Source organism: Paroedura picta, chromosome 12 (genome assembly GCF_049243985.1).
Source record: "Paroedura picta isolate Pp20150507F chromosome 12, Ppicta_v3.0, whole genome shotgun sequence".
Lineage (NCBI taxonomy): Eukaryota > Metazoa > Chordata > Lepidosauria > Squamata > Gekkonidae > Paroedura > Paroedura picta.
Genome location: NC_135380.1, coordinates 21,061,293 through 21,080,153, shown reverse-complemented (window position 1 = coordinate 21,080,153; position 18,861 = coordinate 21,061,293). Strand labels below are relative to the sequence as shown.

At 42.7% G+C, this 18,861-nt stretch overlaps 2 protein-coding genes and 1 long non-coding RNA gene across 11 annotated transcripts in view; 1 reads left to right on the top strand and 2 right to left on the bottom strand.

Annotated features, from left to right (window-relative positions):
• Positions 1-1,931: 1,931 nt before the first annotated feature.
• On the bottom strand, positions 1,932-3,156 carry LOC143822072 (uncharacterized). Its single transcript, XR_013226034.1, has 2 exons — positions 3,072-3,156; positions 1,932-2,780 (listed from the first exon to the last, which is right to left on the bottom strand). It is a non-coding gene; the product is annotated as an uncharacterized LOC143822072 (long non-coding RNA).
• A 35-nt stretch (positions 3,157-3,191) lies between these two features.
• PIWIL2 (piwi like RNA-mediated gene silencing 2) overlaps positions 3,192-18,861 on the top strand; it is a 44,969-nt gene continuing 29,299 nt past the window's right edge. For 2 of the 6 annotated variants that reach the window (XM_077306677.1, XM_077306685.1), the window contains exon 1: positions 17,397-17,623. In XM_077306677.1, the coding sequence (XP_077162792.1) occupies positions 17,397-17,623 (227 nt within the window). Of the gene's footprint in view, positions 3,289-10,083; positions 10,185-13,458; positions 13,572-15,390; positions 15,452-17,396; positions 17,624-18,109; positions 18,129-18,861 lie in introns of those variants that run through there. The other 4 variants (XM_077306679.1, XM_077306680.1, XM_077306683.1 and 1 more) reach the window with 4 other exon arrangements.
• LOC143822070 (outer mitochondrial transmembrane helix translocase-like) lies at positions 3,841-18,566 on the bottom strand. 4 transcript variants are annotated; one of them, XM_077306692.1, is made up of 10 exons: positions 17,556-18,566; positions 15,456-15,680; positions 13,763-13,861; positions 13,343-13,463; positions 11,746-11,946; positions 9,985-10,091; positions 8,039-8,128; positions 6,805-6,855; positions 5,982-6,157; positions 3,841-4,389 (listed from the first exon to the last, which is right to left on the bottom strand). In XM_077306692.1, the coding sequence occupies exons 2-10, from the start codon at positions 15,627-15,629 to the stop codon at positions 4,263-4,265; spliced, it is 1,146 nt and encodes a 381-aa protein (XP_077162807.1). In that variant the 5' UTR covers positions 15,630-15,680; positions 17,556-18,566; the 3' UTR covers positions 3,841-4,262. The 4 variants fall into 4 exon arrangements, with proteins under 4 accessions (XP_077162807.1, XP_077162805.1, XP_077162806.1 ...); XM_077306690.1 differs by having other exon boundaries at positions 17,467-17,601; XM_077306691.1 differs by lacking the exon at positions 17,556-18,566 and adding an exon at positions 17,153-17,302.

Genomic DNA, 18,861 nt, shown 5'->3' with positions numbered 1-18,861 from the left:
TTGAACTGTACTGTGTTCCTAAGCATTCTTTTGTTTCTGATGTTTTGGTCAGGGATGCAGATCAATTGAAAGCTGTAACTTCACAGCCAAACACCAAAGATTTTTCACAGAAGCACTAAGCATAATGCAGATTTCAACATTTATGCAAGTATTAGCCGATTCTTTGAAAATATTTCTTAAGATTATGGATCTGTTGTGAGAACAGTCTACTCTATTTGAAACTGCAGCCTGCACCATATGCAGTCAGGACCCAGTGTACCTGAGGGATCACCTTTCTGTTTACACCTCAAAAAGCTTTGTGTTCTGCCACCACCAACTGGCTAGTGATCCCTGGCCCAAAGGAAGCCTGTTTGACCTCAACCAGGGCCAGAGCCTTCTCTGTCCTGGCCCCCACCTGGTGGAATGAGCTCCCAGAGGAGATCAGGGCCCTGATGGAACTAAAACAAAAGGGGATCTCTTCTGCCAGGCATTTGATTGAGGTTGACCAGAGCCAGCAACACCCACTGGGTCCCTGAACCTCCCTCCCAGGAATCCATGTACCTGAACTGAACGTGGACCTGTTTGTTATCCTCTTTAAACTGTTATCTTCTGTTGTCATCGTTAGCATTGTTGTATTCTATCTGACACAAAACCAAGTTCAATGTATTGTTCTTTACATTCCTTGTGAACTGCCCTGAGCCTCAGGGGAGGGCAGTATACAAATGTAATTAATAAATAAATGTATAATTACAAAATCATGGAATAAGTGAATACAACTGGATATTAATGGACTGCAAGGAGGTATGTAGCAATTGAGGCAAAAAACAAAACCCAAACCCAGAGATTAAGAACAATGAATCCCCCAAGTGTCCCCTGGAAGCCCAAATCAGTAGCTTCACCATATATTTCCTGCACTTCCTTTTCTCGATACCTTCAGAATTAGAAACTTGTTAACCATGTTTATTTAGTGCTGGAAACCTTTTGGCTGACCTTTCCTTACAGGTAAGAATCTAAGCCAAATTTAGGTTTTTGGCCGTTCTTTCTATCCACTTTCTCAAATAATTTTATAAATTTCCTACCATATCTCTTCTTGCTTGTTCTCCCCCCACCCCCTAAGTTGAGATGTCCCAATAACTTTAGGGAATTAACTCCAACTTTGTCCTTTCCTGTGCTTTTTCCAGCTCTACATGGGTTCCAAGGTAGGATAACCAAAGCAAGCCAGTGGGGTGACATAGCAAGCATTGTCAGAATTAGGAATTAGAAGTAACCTGTGGTGTGTATAGAGCTGGGTGGAAGAAAAAGGCAGAAACTGAAGCTGCATTAAACTAGAGCTTTGTAAGATATCAAAAGGGACATGGCTTTGGGAAAGAAACAGGCATGTTAGTAATGGTGGATGGATTGTGGAGGACCTGAGCAGCAATTGTTGGTTTTTTTTTGTCCTGAGAAGGACCAAGGGAAGAAGTAGGAAATAGAAATAGTTATCTCCCCCTCCCCTATTCTACCTGTTTCGTCTGGTTTTTGCTGTTGAGAGATGAGTAGAGAATAACGTAAGGGGTATTTCTTAATGGGTCTAACTGAACTTGGCAGCCTCTCCTGTCACCACACCTCTAAACTGTCACCTGTATGACCACAATGTTTTGTCTGACAGCGGCCACTCATTTGATTTCAGATATCAGTTTAGTTCAAGGGCAGCTCTGGTATCTCAGTTGTCCTGTAGTTTTTGAGTTGCCAGTTTGCAACGTGTTTCATTCTAGACAGGTATCAGCGATATGGGTCATATCAATACTGGCTTGCACTTCTATGTCATGGATTGTATTGAACCTTGTATGCCCCATGTATTTTTCTGAATTTGGCTGCTTCCTGGTTTCCCTGTTTCAAGTGTGGATGGTGCAAACAACATGCCCTTTTATATCTTTTAAAGGGACATGAAGAGTATAAAAAGTAAATAAATCTTTTAAATAGGCGTCATCTGTATTAATGAAGTTGGATTAATTGCTTGATCCTTCACAGAGAAACCTTCTCCCACAAGTCATTTTCAGCTGGACAAATAGTTGGACAATGTTCTTTAAACTGAATACGATGTCTTGATTCATCAAGACGATGTCTTGATTCTGCTGCCTTGAGTGCTAGATATTTTGAGAATGGCTCAGTATGGCCCAACTCCATCCCACCATTTCACATAATCTCCACAGGGACTTCAGTGCCCCTTCCAGCAGTCATCACTAGTGACTTAGGCTCTTCCTTTTGACCAAAACTCCAGATGGGGAAAGTACAAAACGACAAGTGTCCCATTTGGAAGATGTTCTGGTGGTCACTCATTGCGCATGTTTATTGGCACATGCTGTGATGTAATGGGCCATCTCAAAAGCTTTCATGTTTAATGTTCCTCCCTGTATACCCTTCTGGCCAATCAGGATTAGGCACACAGAATTGACTAGGACTACAGTGATGGCACGGGTGCAGCTCTCTCCATTGTCCTGATATAGCTTGGTCCGGAGATCCATACTGTATTGATGGGCATCTGTATAGAGATTATCACGGATGACTAAACACTTGAGGCCACCGAGAGTCAACCCTTGGGTAAGCAGGTTTTCTCTGTTCCTGCCAAGAAGAGCTTGAATCTCTGGCTTGGTCAGTTTAGCTAAGGTGCCACCTTGATGGGCAGCTAAGAATTGCTGTTGGGCTATCGATAGAACTGCAGCATCCCAGCACAACCCATCTTTCATCAGGCTGTTGATATGTTCCTGCCAGACAGTCATCTGGTGGTCAATAAGGCTTTGCAGTTAAATCCACCCTGCAACCTATTCAGAAGAGGGAAGAAGACAAATTTTCCTTTGAGTTTCCCAGTGGATATTAAGCTAATGTTACACTCTTATAATCTCCAATTTGGACAGATGAACAGAATCTGTGAAATTAGCTTTTTGTCCATCGCACAATGTGCGGTCACAAAAGAATTATTTCAAGTTAATAAGTGAGGATGCTGATGCTCATAAGGGCGTTTCTTTCCAATGCTGGCAACTATTTCCAAGGGCAGCTCCAAGTGGAGGCGTCTGGATTCCCAAGATCCTTCAGTAGTCTCCTCAATAACTCACCTTGTAGCTACTGAAAGTTTGGCATCTTTTCACAGACTTCACTTTAGAAACCAGCTGGAATTTTGGCAGCAGTAAGATTCACTGACTTCGATGTCATAAAGAGAGTTGGAGTGGGTCGAGCCAGTCCTTTGTGTGTGTTGGTGTAGTCCTTGGATGGTCTTTGTCTGATCTCGTTGTATTCCACACAGACAACTTGTTTGCCATTCACTGGCATCGGGTATGTGATAAAACTCCCCTTCCCAGTTTGTAGGGGCATAGGCTTACCTCAATGAAGTGTGCTGAATTGCCACAGTAGTGGTCTTTGTGGACCCAGTGTATGACTCTGTTTACTTTTCAATCCATCTGCAAATTGATTTAAGCTGTTTTTTGACAGTTTCTGAATTCAGCAAGCACCAACCCCTCCCATCAGCCTTCTCTTGTTTTGATAAAAAAAGTTTCAGGTTTTTCCATTTCTGTAATTTAAACATCTTGGCAGTGAGGGCTGTTTATAGATGGAATATGCTGCCTCTGAGGGTGGTGGAGGAAGTTTTTAGGAGGAGATTGGATGAGCTGTCAGGAGTGTGTGGTTTTTGTTCCTGAGAAGGTGGGGGGCTGGACTGGATGGCCTCCTGTGGTCTCTTCCAGCTCTGTGTGATTCTGTTTCATAACCTTACTGCTTAAAGACCAAACTGCCAAAGGAATGATCTATTACTGTAGCTTCTTTGAATGAGAGACCCAGTGGAAGAGAACCAGTAAACTTGAAAGAGAAGCAGATCCAGCAGTATGCTTTAATTTTGTCCTTTTTATTTCTAGTTCTACAACTTCATATATGCAGTTGGTTACTCACTGTAGGAATTAATGAATCCCTCTTTTTACTGGTGATTTTTCTTTGCTGTTTTGCACTTAGTGGCTCTCTCCCGTAAAGGAAAGTTGTGCCATTTTTGGTGTGTGTGTGTGTATTTTTCCCTTCCTCTTTATTAACTCCTCCAACCCCTTTCATTTCATATAAAACCTTCCTCCCTTCCCACACGTGTCCTTCACTTCCATCCCACCCCCCATCACATCGATGTGCTTCAGCTCAGTTTCCTTCCCCGCCTCCCATTTGTACAGCCAGTCTCCACTTCACCCTTTGCTTCCAAGCTAGTAAAAAAGCAGGGAATCATGACATGGGGTTTGATGATCTTCAGAATAAAGGCTTAGCAGGCCAGGTGTTCAATCTAAAGCAAGTTCTCTCAGAGCTGACGTGGCAGTTGCAGCTCCCTTGGACTCCTTCATCTTCTCCAGGGCAAGCAAAAGGTCGAGCTGGGTAAGTGGCCGTAGCCGTTCCTCTTCCAGGTCACTGGACACACACAGACACAAAAGGAAAAACATGTAGGGCTCATGGGACACCTTTTCAGCTTCCTGAATTTTCTTTACCATGAGTGTTTTGCATTCGTGGGAGGGGGTGTTTTTGCTAATGCCCTTCATTGCAGCTGCAGCATCTACCCACACCCTGTTCGAATATGTGCCATTTTTAGAACTGCAGAGTAGAAAAGAAGTGGCAGTGTAATTATGTGACTATCTCATTAATTTCAAGAGCAGTTATCATGTTCTTGCAAGCCAAGCCAGTAAGGGATCGGTTAGAAATTCTTGGGCTAGAAGGCATATCAAGCCATTGTAACCTGAATGGTTACACTGGTTCATCTTGGTGGCTTCTGTGCTGTCCCACATGGGTCTGTGCTTCACAGGCTTGCTCATGAAAGCACAGTCCCATGTGTGCTTGCACAGAAAGCCACTCAATGAACAACAGTTACAGGTAAATGCAGCCTTGTGTTCACCTATTTCTTTGTTGTTTCTTATGGTTGGTAACAGCTCTTCAAGATATCAGTAAGAGAAGTGGAGAAGCCAAGATGTAAACCATCTACTTCAGGAAGCAATACCCAACTTTGCTGTACCCTATTCACCTCTGTTCTTATGGAGCTGCTTCATTGGCCCACTTAGCTCAGTGTTTCTACTCTGATTGGCAATGGCTCTCCGGCATCAAGGGCAGAAAAAGATCATAGAATCACAGAGTTGGAAGGGGCCATACAGGCCATTTAGTCCAACCCCTTGCTCAATGCAGAATCAGCCTAAAGCATCCAGGATAAGTATCTGTCCAGCTGCTGCTTGAAGACTGCCGGTGAGGGAGAGCTCACCACCTTCTTAGGCAGCTGATTCCACTGTTGAACTACTCCAATTGAAAATTTTCCCCATTCTACATGTACTTAAAAGCCAACAGGAACCGCTTCCTGCCCTCCTCTAAGTCACAACCTTTCAAATACTTCAAGACAGCAATCCTGTCCCCTCTCAACCTCCTCCAGGCTGAACACTCCCAAATCCCTCAGCCTTTCCTCATAGGTCCCCAGGCCTCAGATCATTCTAGCCACTCTGAACCCTCTCAATTTTGTCCACACCCTTGAAGTGAGGCCTCGAGAACTGCACAGAGTACTCCAGGTGGGGTCTGACCAATGCAGTATACAGTGGGACTATGTGGTTCTGATGAGATACCTCTGTTGATACAGCCCAAGACTTTTCTAGCCCCTGAGGCCCTTTTTACAGTGAGTGGGGATAGAGCCTGAGAATTGTAAAACAGATTACCTCCCATAGTGCATCATGGCTCTTTCCATGTGGCGATGCTGAAAGCATGGGCCATGGAAGAAGAATCCTTGCTTCAGTTTCTTCCCATGCTAATTTTGCTTCATTGCCAAGATGAAACAACAGCTTGACCTCCTACCATGTTCACTTGGAAATCTGCAATTGCCCTAGGGAACGAGGCTTGACTTGGAAAAGGCCTAGTCACATATTTCATGGTGTCAAAAGCTGATGGACTTAGGGAATTGGAGTCCAGCGGCTGCTGGTGACAGTGCCAGTAAGTGTAAAGAGAGAAGGGGTGGGGGATGAACAAAGGCTCACCTGTCATCCTCGCCCTCTCTGTCACAGAGCATCTGGGCAATCTGCTTCATCTGCTGCTTGCGAACGTAATCACGTACTCTGTACATGGCAGCATCCCGGCACAATTCTCGCAGGTCACTGCCCGAGTAACCATTTGTTTTCTCAGCAATGTCCTTCAGGCTCACAGCATTGCTTAGCTGTTCCAAGAGCAAAGTTCCCTTCAGTTATAATGGCTGGCTCACACTTTCTCCCTGCACTGTCACGACTCTGTAACACCTATCAGAAGTTGGGATCTTCCTGCTTCCCTGTTCTGCCTTCTAAGGCACGAAAAGCTTATCATAAGGGTTTGGGTTTTTTTTTTTTTTTTGGCCCTTCTTCCTCCTCCTGCAGCCTTTATGCTCTCAACAGCTACAAAACAACAAGCAATGTGATCTTAAGGGTTTAGATTCCAGAGATAGTCCCTCTCTGCTGGGGACTTTGAGAAACATAGTTCTGTGAGAGGAGAGCGCAATCTTTAGCAAAAGTCTCAGTCACATTTTGTTTGTGAAGGAAGTTTTTTTTTCAGGCTTAAGTTCCCTGGATTCCTTTAAAGGCTGGGTTATTTGAACCCCGAGGGACTTTTCCTTTTTTTAGTGTTGGCACCTGAGCTTTGTTTGAATGATATTAAATAACTGGAAGTTATTTGTCATTTTTTATTCTATCATTTTTTGTATTTTAACATGTGCAGCTTTAAAACTAATCTAGCTAATGGTTTATCTCACGTACTGTTCTGTCTGGTGAAGCTACAGCTCTGAAACAGAAAGGGGAAGCAGAAAAGGGGGAATAGAGGAGGAGCAAGATTCACCTTTTCTCCAGACAAAATGAGTTTCAGAATATCCTGCCGTTGCTTCTGTGTCTGGGAGAAGACAGAAAAGAGCATAGGACAGCGAGACTGAGAAAATAAGCTGATATTTTTGCTGCAGTCTTAAGAGTATTCAGAAACCTATATTTGGTCTGTGTTGTGTTTTGTTGTTCTACTTGAGAGTAAACTTGCTGTAGCTGAGCCTATTGAAAGGGTTGTGATAACTAAACAGAGCCCCTCCTGTGCAGAAACAGTTATTGCTCATAGGCCTCCCAATGGTTATCTTTCATTAACTGTTCTCAGAATTCCACTTGTCATGTTATTACACCAAGTAAGCCTAATTAGGCTTGCTTAGGGGGTGTGGGAGAAAGAAACAAGAACAGATTTCAATACTACAGATGGAGGGACATGAAGAGTATAAAAAGTAAATAAATATAAACTCCCTGCAAACAGAATACCAGCGTGAGGGGAAGGGGGCTTTCTCTCTGCCTAACTATTGCATGGATTTGTCATTCTATGAAAAGGAACACACAAACTAAGAGTCCATTTGCTGTAGTTTGAAGTGGTCTTGGCCATTCTACTACCTCATCCTGCATATGTGAAGTTTTTAAAAATGCATCTTGACTACTATCCCTTGAAGTGAAGGTATGATCTTGTCCTTAGAACTGTCAGTCTTGGTGGGCTTTCTCTGACACTTGGAATTATTTTTATCCTGATTTGTCTTGTTTTTCTAGTTGGGGGCCCAGATATGTGGAACTGTTTGTTTTTATTTTGTTTTTATTCTTAAGGGGTTCTCCCTATTATTTGCTTATAGCAGGATGACCAATTCATCTGTTTAATCTGAGGGAAAGAGCTGGTAAGAACATGTCCCCTGCTACTAAGGAAAGAGCTCCAGACTGCTAGCTGGACTAGGGTGGGGGGAGTAGACGGGGGGTTAACTCCAACTAATAGTCATCTTTACTGTGTTTTATGTGCGGGGGACTTTAAGGGTTCTGTGTTTTTACAATTTTATTGTAAAGATAATGCAGAGACCGGCAGTATATAAATCAAAGAATAAATAAATAAGGCAGATTTTTAGGGGAACTTAGAGTTAAAATAAACCATTTGAAGGAAACATTTTTGATTCTGAGCCTTGCAAACAATACTGGACTACAGGCTTTAGTCTGTATTGAGGAGGGGGTAATAGGTGGTATGGATGTGGACTGGATTTAAGGGAAGAGCAATGCAATATACTTACAGGCAGACTAATCTGGAAGGTTGTGGGCATCCTCCGTAGGATGGCAGGAGCCATATCTTGGGGCCTATTGCTTGCTCCCAGCACCATCACCTGAAATGCAACAAATCAGGTAGTTAGACTGTCACTTTATAAAAGAAATGGTAGTTGATTGACTGCAGATTTCATTGATGGATTAATTCATTCAGTTTGCATGTGCTTGTATGTGAATATAACAAAAGGCTTTTGTTAAGGCCATTGTGGTTAGAGTGTTAGACTAGGATGATAGAAATATGTATACGGACCCCGATTCAGCTGTAAAGCTCAGGCAGTGGCTGAAAATGAGGATTTGTATACTGATCTCTCCCCCAGTTGTAACCCAACCACTCAGTCTAACCTCAACATCACAGTGGCTCTCTGACTCACCACTAATATGATGGTTTTAGGGCTGGAACTTGGCCCCTTGTGAGAACTGGAGTTCCCATATGAAGCTGAAGCAAACCGTGGGGCATGTGCAGTGCACCAGGCCTCCTTCAAAAGGGTGAGGGAACCTGGCCTGGGAGGGCATTTCACCCTCATGACTGGCTGTGTGGACAGGGGGCAAAGGAAGGAGTAGGATTACCAATGCTGGGTTGGGAAATTCCTGGAGGTTTTGGGGGTAGAGCCTGATGGGGCGGGGATTGAAGAGGGGCCCTTCTTCAATCCACCTTCCAAAGCAGCTACTTTAACCAGGAAAACAGATCTCTGTTGTTAGGAGATCTGCTGGGATACAGGGAGATCACCCTGGGCCAGTCATTCAATCTGACCCACCTCACAAACTTGCTGGGAAGACCACTGGGTTATAACACTACAAGACTCTTGTTGGAAGTCAGTTTAGGAAACACCACGCAATGAAAACAATATTTTTTTACCTTCACAAACCTTCCTCCTCATTTGTTCTGCCTCTCTCAGCTGCCCAAGTGATTGGTGAAGTGGTCAGTCTGAGTCTCAGGCAGCACTGGCTGTGGGATTTAGCTGGGAACGTTTTAACCTTTTACAAAAAATTAAGAGGCCTTTCGTATTATGAGGCTCTCGGCTATGCCTACTTCTTAAGGGAAATTAGCTCTGTTTATGAGGATACAGTGGAGAGAAGAGAACCATGCATCCTCACCTGAGCTCCTTAGAAAAAGGGCAGACTGAAACTATGATGGATACTTTTGAAGAAAAACATATTTCCTTTTTCTAAGATGATGCATGTGTAATAGGGAGGACTATCCTAGAAGAGACATTAAGTTCTGGAAAATGCGTATATTAAATACCCTTAAAAATGTGTCATATTAAACTAGAGCTAGGTCCACATGGAGGTTTTTCTTTGCCTTGGCTTCTGAACTGCATTGTTTTTGCTTGGTTTGTTTGTGTGTTTTTTAAGCATCCGCATGATGTTTTTCTCTACTGGACCGTTTAGTTGTTTCCCCTGCCTTTTGTACATCCTTTCTTAAACATGGTTTGGTACAGTCTTTCCAGAACAAACACACTTCAAAGCCTTTAGCAAGCCATCTGATTGGGAAGGAGCATGTTTTCAAAGATCCCTCCCCTATTAGCACCATCAGCCTTCTGTGGTCTCCCATTTTCCCTGCCACAGCATCAAAGAGGTTTTTTTCCCCCCTTTTAATTGAAATTGTAATTGTGCAATAATGTTATTATCAATTGCTGCGATCTACCAGTTCCTCTGTATTCTCAAACTTTAAAAAAGGTTAGGAATTCAGAGGAGCTAAGAGGTTTTTGTCCCTATTTTTAAATATTGCTTAATATCAGTTTCAAGGTTCTTTTAAAGACTTCAAAAAGCTCTCAACTGGTGCAACAGAGGAAAAGGCAGGGGAAATTGCAGCTGATGGAGGAAAGTGTGCACAAAACTTCCATGTGCATATTCAGTCACCTAGCTCTGGCTAGCTTCATGTCAACTCAACCAACAGCTTCCTGGGATGTGGTACCTGGCAATTGGGTCCAGTTTCCAGCCCATCCCAAAGGCTCATGAACTCTGCCTTCATCATAGCTGTGGTTTCATGATCAGCATCAGAGTGTTTCCGCAGGAAGGCATCTATCAAGAGAGATGAAAAGTCTAGCAACCAGCGAACACTAACAAGAGGCATGAAGACTGCCATCTTTAAGAAAGAAGTTATCAGGAACTAATGTAAGTGTGCAAAGGCACATCCGGTGCTCACCCACTCAGCTGCAGCCCATCCTTATTGCCTCAATTCCATACATATGCCTATTATTTGACTCAATTATCAGCACATTTCAGACCTGCACAGCATCTTGCAAATGCTTGCTCATGAAGGATTTAACTTGATCAAACTATCACTGACCTAGCACAACATTCGGTTTACAACGATGGCACTTCTAGGAAGCCCCTGAATAAGACCCCAGGAAAAGAAAGACCACAGCATTGCATTGGGACAGAGTGGCTGAGATGCAGCAAAGTTGCATCAAAATATCCATTTACCATTTTTAGCAACAGACTGTAACATTATTTTTAAAAAGACTAGCACCCTCACATTACATTTTAATACTGTGCAATTCAACTTGGGTGTGCCCCAATCATGTATGTGGCAGGGGCACATTTACTAAAGTACATTTTTCTCTGCATGCCTTATTTTTGTCGCCTGTGTGTCCATACTGTATTTGTTTATTGTTGTGTTTATTATATACCCTCCTCCCCACATGCTTAGGGTGGTTTACATGAAACAAGAACATTACAGGTGACTCCATTTGTAATAACGTGGTGATAACAATAATATTAACATAATAACAACATTATAGAACGGTGGAATACTGTTTTAAAAGCTCACAAATAAACTGGAGATACAGTGATGAAATATCAAAGTGATCACTAGAGGGAGCAAAACACTTGCATAAAAGTAGGGGCAATGCATGCCCACAAGAGAGGAAATAACACTTGAAGAAAAGCCCTGAACCTGCCCTCATTTGTGATAGTCTGTCCCCCAAAGTTAAGGTGACCAGATTTTAACATTGGTAAAGCGGGACACCATTGACCAGGGGGGTTCTTGATTAAAAATTTGGTCTATATGGAGCAACAAAAAGTTTCATAGAACACATAGAACGCAAAAATAGTATTGTAATAAAGGTAAAGGTATCCCCTGTGCAAGCACCGAGTCATGTCTGACCCTTGGGGTGACGCCCTCTAGCGTTTTCATGGCAGACTCAATACGGGGTGGTTTGCCAGTGCCTTCCCCAGTCATTACCGTTTACCCCCCAGCAAGCTGGGTACTCATTTTACCGACCTCGGAAGGATGGAAGGCTGAGTCAACCTTGAGCTGGCTGCTGGGATCAAACTCCCAGCCTCATGGGCAGAGCTTTTAAACAACATTTCTGCTGCCTTACCACTCTGCAACACAAGAGGCTCTTAGTATTGTAATATATATTTTTTAATTTCAACATAAATACAATTTGCCAGGTACCCCCAGATGTCCCTCCAAAACTGGGACAATCTGGACACCTTACCCAAGATACTTTCTCCTTAGTCAAATTCTGCTCCCAGAACTAAGCTGGGATATGAAAATAGGGGTTGTAGGGCAAGATTTTGGGAAGACAGGAAGCAAGTCAGAAAAGGGTGCAGCTCCCTTTACCCACGTGCTCCATTTCTCTAAAGATCTAACTTTTTTCCTGGTTAACTATTAAAAAGACAACTATAATCAGGAAACTGAAACAGCAGGCAGGGATGCAGAAATTACCAATTTCATCTATGAAAATGATGCAGGGTTGGATCTTGGTTGCCAAGGAGAAAACTGCAGCTGTGAGCTTCTGTGACTCTCCATACCATTTGTCCGTCAAGGTAGATGCTTGCAGATTTATGAACCTGCATCCCGATGCCTGGGCTGTTGCTTTGGCAAGAAGGGTTTTGCCACAGCCAGGAGGACCATAAAGCAAAACACCTAGTGCAAGGAGAAACTCATTAATATTTAGTCTCTGCTCCCCCCCCCCTTCCTTGCCAGGTTGGCTTTCTTTCTTCTTTTTTGCTTGTGTAAAAAAGGAGCATTCTTCACACAAGACTTCAATGCACATTTAAAGAAAGCTGCAACAATCTTAACATACAAATGTGACCTATAAGCAGCAGCTGGTATAATTTGACTCCTTACGTTCTGAGGTAAGCAGCAAAAAAAGCAGGATTGTGTTTCTGTAATGCTATCATTTATTTATTTACTATTTTTTTCTTTTCTTTTTGCTCAGTTCAACACCTACATGGTTCAAAATGCCTAGTTTCTTTTTCCAGGGGCTGCTGATAATTTAAAATGTGATAATTTAGTCTTTAATGGAACAACAGGGTTTGTTTGCTTGCTTCAAACTCATGTGATAAGTTTAAATAAGCTTAAGTGTAAACAGTAAATTTAAGTTTAAATACTATTTCATAAATTTGGCTATAGTGGGGTTAAATCGAATGTTTATTATTTAAATATTCTTTAAAGAAGTTTTCATTATGTTTAAATTGAATGTTCATTTACTTTAGTTCTGTTATAATAGAAATTCCAAACCTGAAACTATAGATATTATCTTTTTTATTAAAGAAACAATGCCCATTCACTGTCTGTTTACTACAGAAGATATGCTAACATTCCATTTTATATTGTATCGGAAGTAAACTCTTTATATTGCAAATGCAGACCTGATTCTGTATCCATGCAGACATACTGCAAAACAATTTCACCTTTTCCCTTTCTAACTAGTTATCATAACTGCTTGAGAAAATAATATCTTCAGAAAAATCCTCAGCATTTATTAAGCTGCCATTAAGTAAGGAGCTGCACACCTCTCTTGCCTATAAATACTCCTTGGGATCTAGAAAATTAATGGAAATAGACCCTGCTGGAGGTCCAGAGAGGCTTTAATATAGTGGTTAAGGACAGTGGCCACTAGTCTGATGAACTGGGTGTGACTACTTGCTCCCCCACATACAGCCAGCTGGACGACCTTGGGCTTGTCACAGCGTTGATTGTGCAGTTCTCACAGAGCAGTCTTGTCAGAACTCTCTCAGCTCCACCTACCTCATAAGGATGTCTGTTGTGGGAAGAGGAAGAGAAGGCGATTGTAAGTTGCTTTGAGACTCTTTCTGATAGTGAAAAGCAGGGTAAGAACCAACTCTTCTTCTTTTGAAGCCCTTAGCCATTTAAAAAAATCCTAGTTTTGAAACTTACCAGCCCCGCAAAAATGTCTTGAACCCTTTGAGCTTGATGCCAAATGGCCAGAGTGAGGGCTCTGAATGGGGTTTTTAAAAGAGGCAAATTTGAGAAAAAGGATTTAGTGATTTCTGACTGGCTCTTCTCCAAGGCGTACCTCTTGGGGGTTGGCAAAGCCTGGAGTGATGAAACAAGTGTCTCTGCTGGAAAGGCAGGATCACTGTGTCATGAAGTTCACTGACCACTTCATCCAGGCCTGCAATGTCCTTCCAGGAGACCTGCAGATGGAACAACATTTGGAGGCTTCAGAGATAACAAGAGGACTGAGAGCTTTCCTGGCAAGAGAGGCCAAATGCTAGATGCTTGCTGTTCAAATTCTGGAATCTGTATGTATTCATATTCTGAATGGTGATGGAGCTTTATTAATCATACATGAAAATTTTGTTTGTAGGTTAGAATTTCTATTTCTGGTCTGAACCCATGCAATCTGATTTCAGCTGATAGCTTTATCCCCTCTACTCCCTCCCTGAAAACTCTCTAGTCTTCATCAGGGGAAAGAACAAGCTCCCCCTCTTACTTTTATGTTCTTTGGGACCACCAGGTGAGCTGCAATATTCATCTCATGTTCCGTAAGCTTCACTCCTTCTACTCCAATCTGCTTCATCAAGCGTTCTGCCTGCAGACAGAAAAGGGGTTAAAGTCCCACTCTCACTTTGTGGCTGGCTCAGTTAACATGACCCTTCATTTCAGTCCCACTCAACTGCTGACTCGCACCTGGAACACCTAGAATATGCACAGATCACAATAGGCTAAATAACCAAACTTCCCCCTCTATTCTTTCTTTCTAGTATATTTGTAAGAGTTTGTAAAATATGATACAGTCAGAGACTATATGACAGACAGCTGGACCACCTTTATCTCCTTTTCCAAATAGTTGTGGTAATGCCCTATTATCTCCAGATTCAACACAACAGATTCAGTAGTGACCAGGACTAGAAATAGTGAGGCAGAAATAGTGAGGCTTAAGGTTGACTCAGACTTCCATCCTTCCGAGGTCGGTAAAATGAGTACCCAGCTTGCTGGGGGGTAAACGGTCATGACCGGGGAAGGGAATGGCAAACCACCCCATATTGAGTCTGCCAAGAAAACGCTAGAGGGCGTCACCCCAAGGGTCAGACATGACCCGGTGCTTGCACAGGGGATACCTTTACCTTTACCTTTACTTGTTGGGTCAGAGTGCTCCCAGCTTTTGATTTGTTCAGCTAACAACCACAACCACCATCAGGAGCCTGGGCATGATCCTGGACTCTTCATTATCAACAGGGGCCCAGGTCACGAATACTGCCTGCCATACATTTTATCATCTTTGCCAGGTGTGGCAGCTTCCTTTCTACCTGTTGGAGCCTGACTTGGCCATTGTGATCCAGGCAACTAGACAACTGAAACCCACTTTACACAGGGCTACCCTTGTATCTGATCCAGAAACTCCAACTGGTCCATTACACAGCATCCCAACTCCTTACTGGAACCAGGTGAGCACATTCGACCAGTGCTCTCACAGCTGCATTGGCTCCATGTTGAGGACCAAATCAGGTTCAAGGTGTTGGTACTCACCTTTAAAGCTCTAAACATTCTAGGACCTTTGTACCTGTGGAACCATCTCCTCTATGTCCCTCAAAGGAGCCTACACTCCAGCACACAAAATCTGTTAAAGGTCCCCAGCCCCAGATAGGTGAAACTGACCTCATCCAGAGCCAGGACTTTGTCTGCCCTGGCACCAGCCTGGTGGATCTTTCAAGTGATATCAGGTCCCTATTATGGGCCCTATTATGAGACTTAAGGAAAGTGACATACATGGCATAAATGTAAACTATTTAAATTTTTTTTTGCACTTTGTGTGTATGCTATTTAATCTGATTATGTTGAGCTTTGCTTTTTTCTTTTTGCAAACTATTGTTGTTTAATAAAAAATTTTAAATGAAAGGAGAAACATAGGCAGGGGACAGGAGAAGAATCAGGAGAAATACAGATCACTGTCATTGTATGTTATAGGGACAGGATATGCTAAAAGTATACATAATTCCCTCTAATTATGACAATGTGTGGATGTGTTTCTAATAATTAGGCATCCGAAGTAGTCTTCATAGCAGGATAATCTTGATAACCATGTGTGACCCTCTTGGGACACACATTATATTCCAGTAGGTGGCTAGCAGGAGCTGCTGATTTCATCACCACCACCTCCTTGATGACATGGTCCTCACAGGTACCTTTTTCTTTAGCTGTATCCTTTGCTTTCGAGAGGGATCCAGGGCGTCTGATACCCACTTTATGCTGAAATAGGTAGCAGCTCCAAAGACAGTCAGACGGAGAAGGACACCAAATACTTCATTTCGAGTCAGTGGTCGGGTTAGGAGGTCTTTGGAGATTTCCCCTAGTAACATTGCCTATTTCTCTTGTCTTCTGGTTGAACTAAATGTGGGGTAGGTGGTTGTCTGTTGAGTGAAAAAGGGATTTGAAAGACAGTATTGAGGTACCTGTGCTGGCACTTAGAACTGTTATAAGCATAAGACAATGTATTCAGCAAAGGAGTCAGCAAACTAAAATTCATACACTAGACTTCATTTCATACTCTAGTTCACAAAAGCGTAAAAAATAAAAATGTATTTTAGTCTAAAGTGTCCCCAAACTCCATTCTGGTTTTGTAACATCTTGAAGATTAACATATTTATTGTAGTATAAGCTTTTGTGAGTCTGTTTAGCCTGCCATAATTTTGTTGTTTAGGATACTCGAAGATTCAATACACATTGAGAATTTAAAAAAATTATACAGATTATACAAATTATACAGTTCAACAGTTCCATGAGAAATTATGAAAACAAGTATCATAGACTTGGCCCAAGCCAAATCGCAGGTGAAAATATCCCTGTATTTGTTACAGCTTACACTATTTGCCTGCCTTTGGTTGACGTTGTATTTGTTTTAGTGAATGCATATAGAACATTGGCATTCTATGGCAAGAATGGAGTTGGGCATTTTCTTGTTTCCTTTCCAATGTATCATTCTGCTGGGCATGAACCAAGAAAATATGTTTGTGCCATGCTGGGTTTGTGAGCTGTGAGCACCACAAACCTTTAGGGGCTAAATGAACCAGTTCAGTTCATGGCGAACTAGAAAAATCCTTCTGGAGTGATAGAGACACCAAATTGCAAGGATCTCTGGCTGACTATTTTCTATCTGCCTCCCAAGTTTTATGGGGATTGGATTTATGTGGTCCAAGTTATCCCCTCCCAAAGAAGGTCCCCCCATCCTCTTTTTTCAATTGAGGAGAAAAACCAACAAAACTACGATGGGCAGAATCAGTGTCCCTGAGAACCTCTGCAGTAGAAATTGTTATTATTATTATTATTATTATATCAGCTGGCAGATGCCTAGACAGTTCCCTGTCGGCAATTTTATTTCTCTGTTCCCAGAGTATGTATATATCTGGCAGCTTCATACATCTGAAGCTGGTCCATTAAAATTTACGCCACAATAAATCTGAGAGTCCTTAAGCTGCCACAAGAGTAGTTCACGTGGAATTAATTATAAAATACTCTACTTATTGCTTTAACACACAACTAAAGTTACCCGCTTTGCCTTATCCCAGATGCACGTGATCTGATTTTAGTGGTTCAAGAAAGAGAACTTTGCAAATGTTCTATGGCATTCTTCTATTCCAGGCATTTTACTATTCTTAAATCTTGGCTTTGGAACTGGATTCTCCAACTAATTTGATATTGTTTGGTTTAGATTAAGGCAGGAGTGCCTTGCTACTACAAAGTGGCTCCTCTTCTGGAGCTGCTGGCCCTGGGAATCTCTCTTTGAGTTATTGCAGCATGGAAGAGGATGCAAAGACTTAATACAGCGCAAGGTTGATTTTAACCCTTAAAGACCTACTTCCCCTAAATGCAATAAAATTCTCACTGTGTCTTTGGAAGAAGAGGTTATCATCAGATTGTTGGGACCGAAAGTAGCTTTGTGGCCTTCTAAAGACGACCCGGTCTGTCTTGGGGTAAGCCTTCCCGGACAAGAGGTTTCTGCAGCAGGTGCATGGCCTGATTCTATGCAGCGCCAATGAATCCCGGTCACCTCCAAACGGACAAGCGCCTGCACGGTCGCCGGAGGTTGCTGATCATGGTACTGAATTTGCAGCTCCTGCTAACATGCAATGCCGCGCAAGGAAGGCGCACTTTGCTGCTGCTCTTCCCTTGACAGAAAGGAAACGCCAGACGACTCACCCATTCAGCGCCGCAGCTCCATCGCCCCGGCGCTCCAGCCGGGAAAACGCCCCGCATCGAAACAAGAGCTGCGAGAAAATCTTTCCTACCTCAGCCCTCCTGGCTTTAGTCTGCACGATGTATTTTTTGCACAGGCTTATAAAACCAAGGCAAACGGGTGAGAATGGACGTTATTCCTGCATGCTAACAAAATGATGTCATAATCATGGACTACAACGGTCACGGTCACCCCAGTAGGACTCTTGGGTCCTAGTCATAGCTGTTTGGGTTATATCCTGATTGTTTATTCTTGGAGAATAAGCGCACCCAGGATTGTGCATAGACAGAAGGGAGAGACACCTGGTAGCAAGGGCAAAGGTGATCTGGGTTTTTATATCCCACTTTTCACTACCCGAAGGAGTCCCAAAGCAGCTTACAAACACCGTTCCCTTCCTTTCCCCACAACAGACCCTTATGTGAGGTAATTGGGGCTGAGAGAGCTGTAAGAGAACTGTAAGAGAACTACTGTGTGAGAGCAGTTCTAAGAGAGCTGTGAGTACCTAAGATCACCCAGCTAGCTGCATGCGGAGGAGTGGAGAATCAACCCCAGTTCTTCGGATTAGACTCCGCTTCTCTTAACCACTGCACCATGCTTGCTGTTCAAGTACAATAAGAGAGTGGTAGTGAGTGCTGTTATTTCTTTTGATAGAATTTGCCTGCCCAAAATTTGTGTCTAATTTACTCACAGTCTCTCTCTTTCCCCCATGCTGCCATGTTTGGTGATGGCTATAAATTTATGCAATGTTCCCTCAAACCACCCATTCCTTCCAGGGAAACTGATGCCCTGAGCCCTCGGGGAGGGCGGTATATAAATGTAATAAATAAAACAAATGAATGTTGTCTGAAGATCAACTGTAATAGTGGAAGGTCTCCATGTCCCACTTGGATGTTGGCAACCCTACTGTTGCTGGGGCACAAGGCTGAAGAATGAGCCAAGAAAGTCAACATTAAATTTTGATGTGTGACCCATAGTAATATAAAGGGTATGGTTCAGTTTTAATTGTGAAAAAAGCATCAAAGGATACAATTTCCATGCAAGTAGGGTTGCTGGCACGCCTGGTGAAAAATGTTCTGTGCTTTTAAATAATGTCTTAATAGGTAGGATATGATATTTATTTCCATGCTTCAACTGTCTATGCGTGCTGTGCATCAGACCCTTATTAAAGACGTATCGTCCCTAATGAAGGTTTGATTAATTTATTATTATATTTATATACCGCCCTCCCCGGGGGCTCAGCCAGCTCAATGTGCCGCGACAGGCACTTCCATGCTATGGAAGTAAAAAAAAAAAAGAGCTTTTAAAGATTTTATTCAAGGAACAGGACGTATTCTCTCCTCCAGGCTTATCGGCAATCC

What these genes read in the sequence shown, in the direction of transcription:
- LOC143822070 (XM_077306692.1), bottom strand. Translation starts at nt 15,629, where the DNA reads ATGTTACTAGGGGAAATCTCCAAAGACCTCCTAACCCGACCACTGACT. An exon ending in CCTTCCAGATTAGTCTGCCT is followed by an intron (nt 6,856 to 8,038) that starts GTAAGTATATTG and finishes GTCTTCTCCCAG; the next exon opens with ACACAGAAGCAACGGCAGGA. An exon ending in TCATTTTGTCTGGAGAAAAG is followed by an intron (nt 6,158 to 6,804) that starts GTGAATCTTGCT and finishes CTCTTGGAACAG; the next exon opens with CTAAGCAATGCTGTGAGCCT.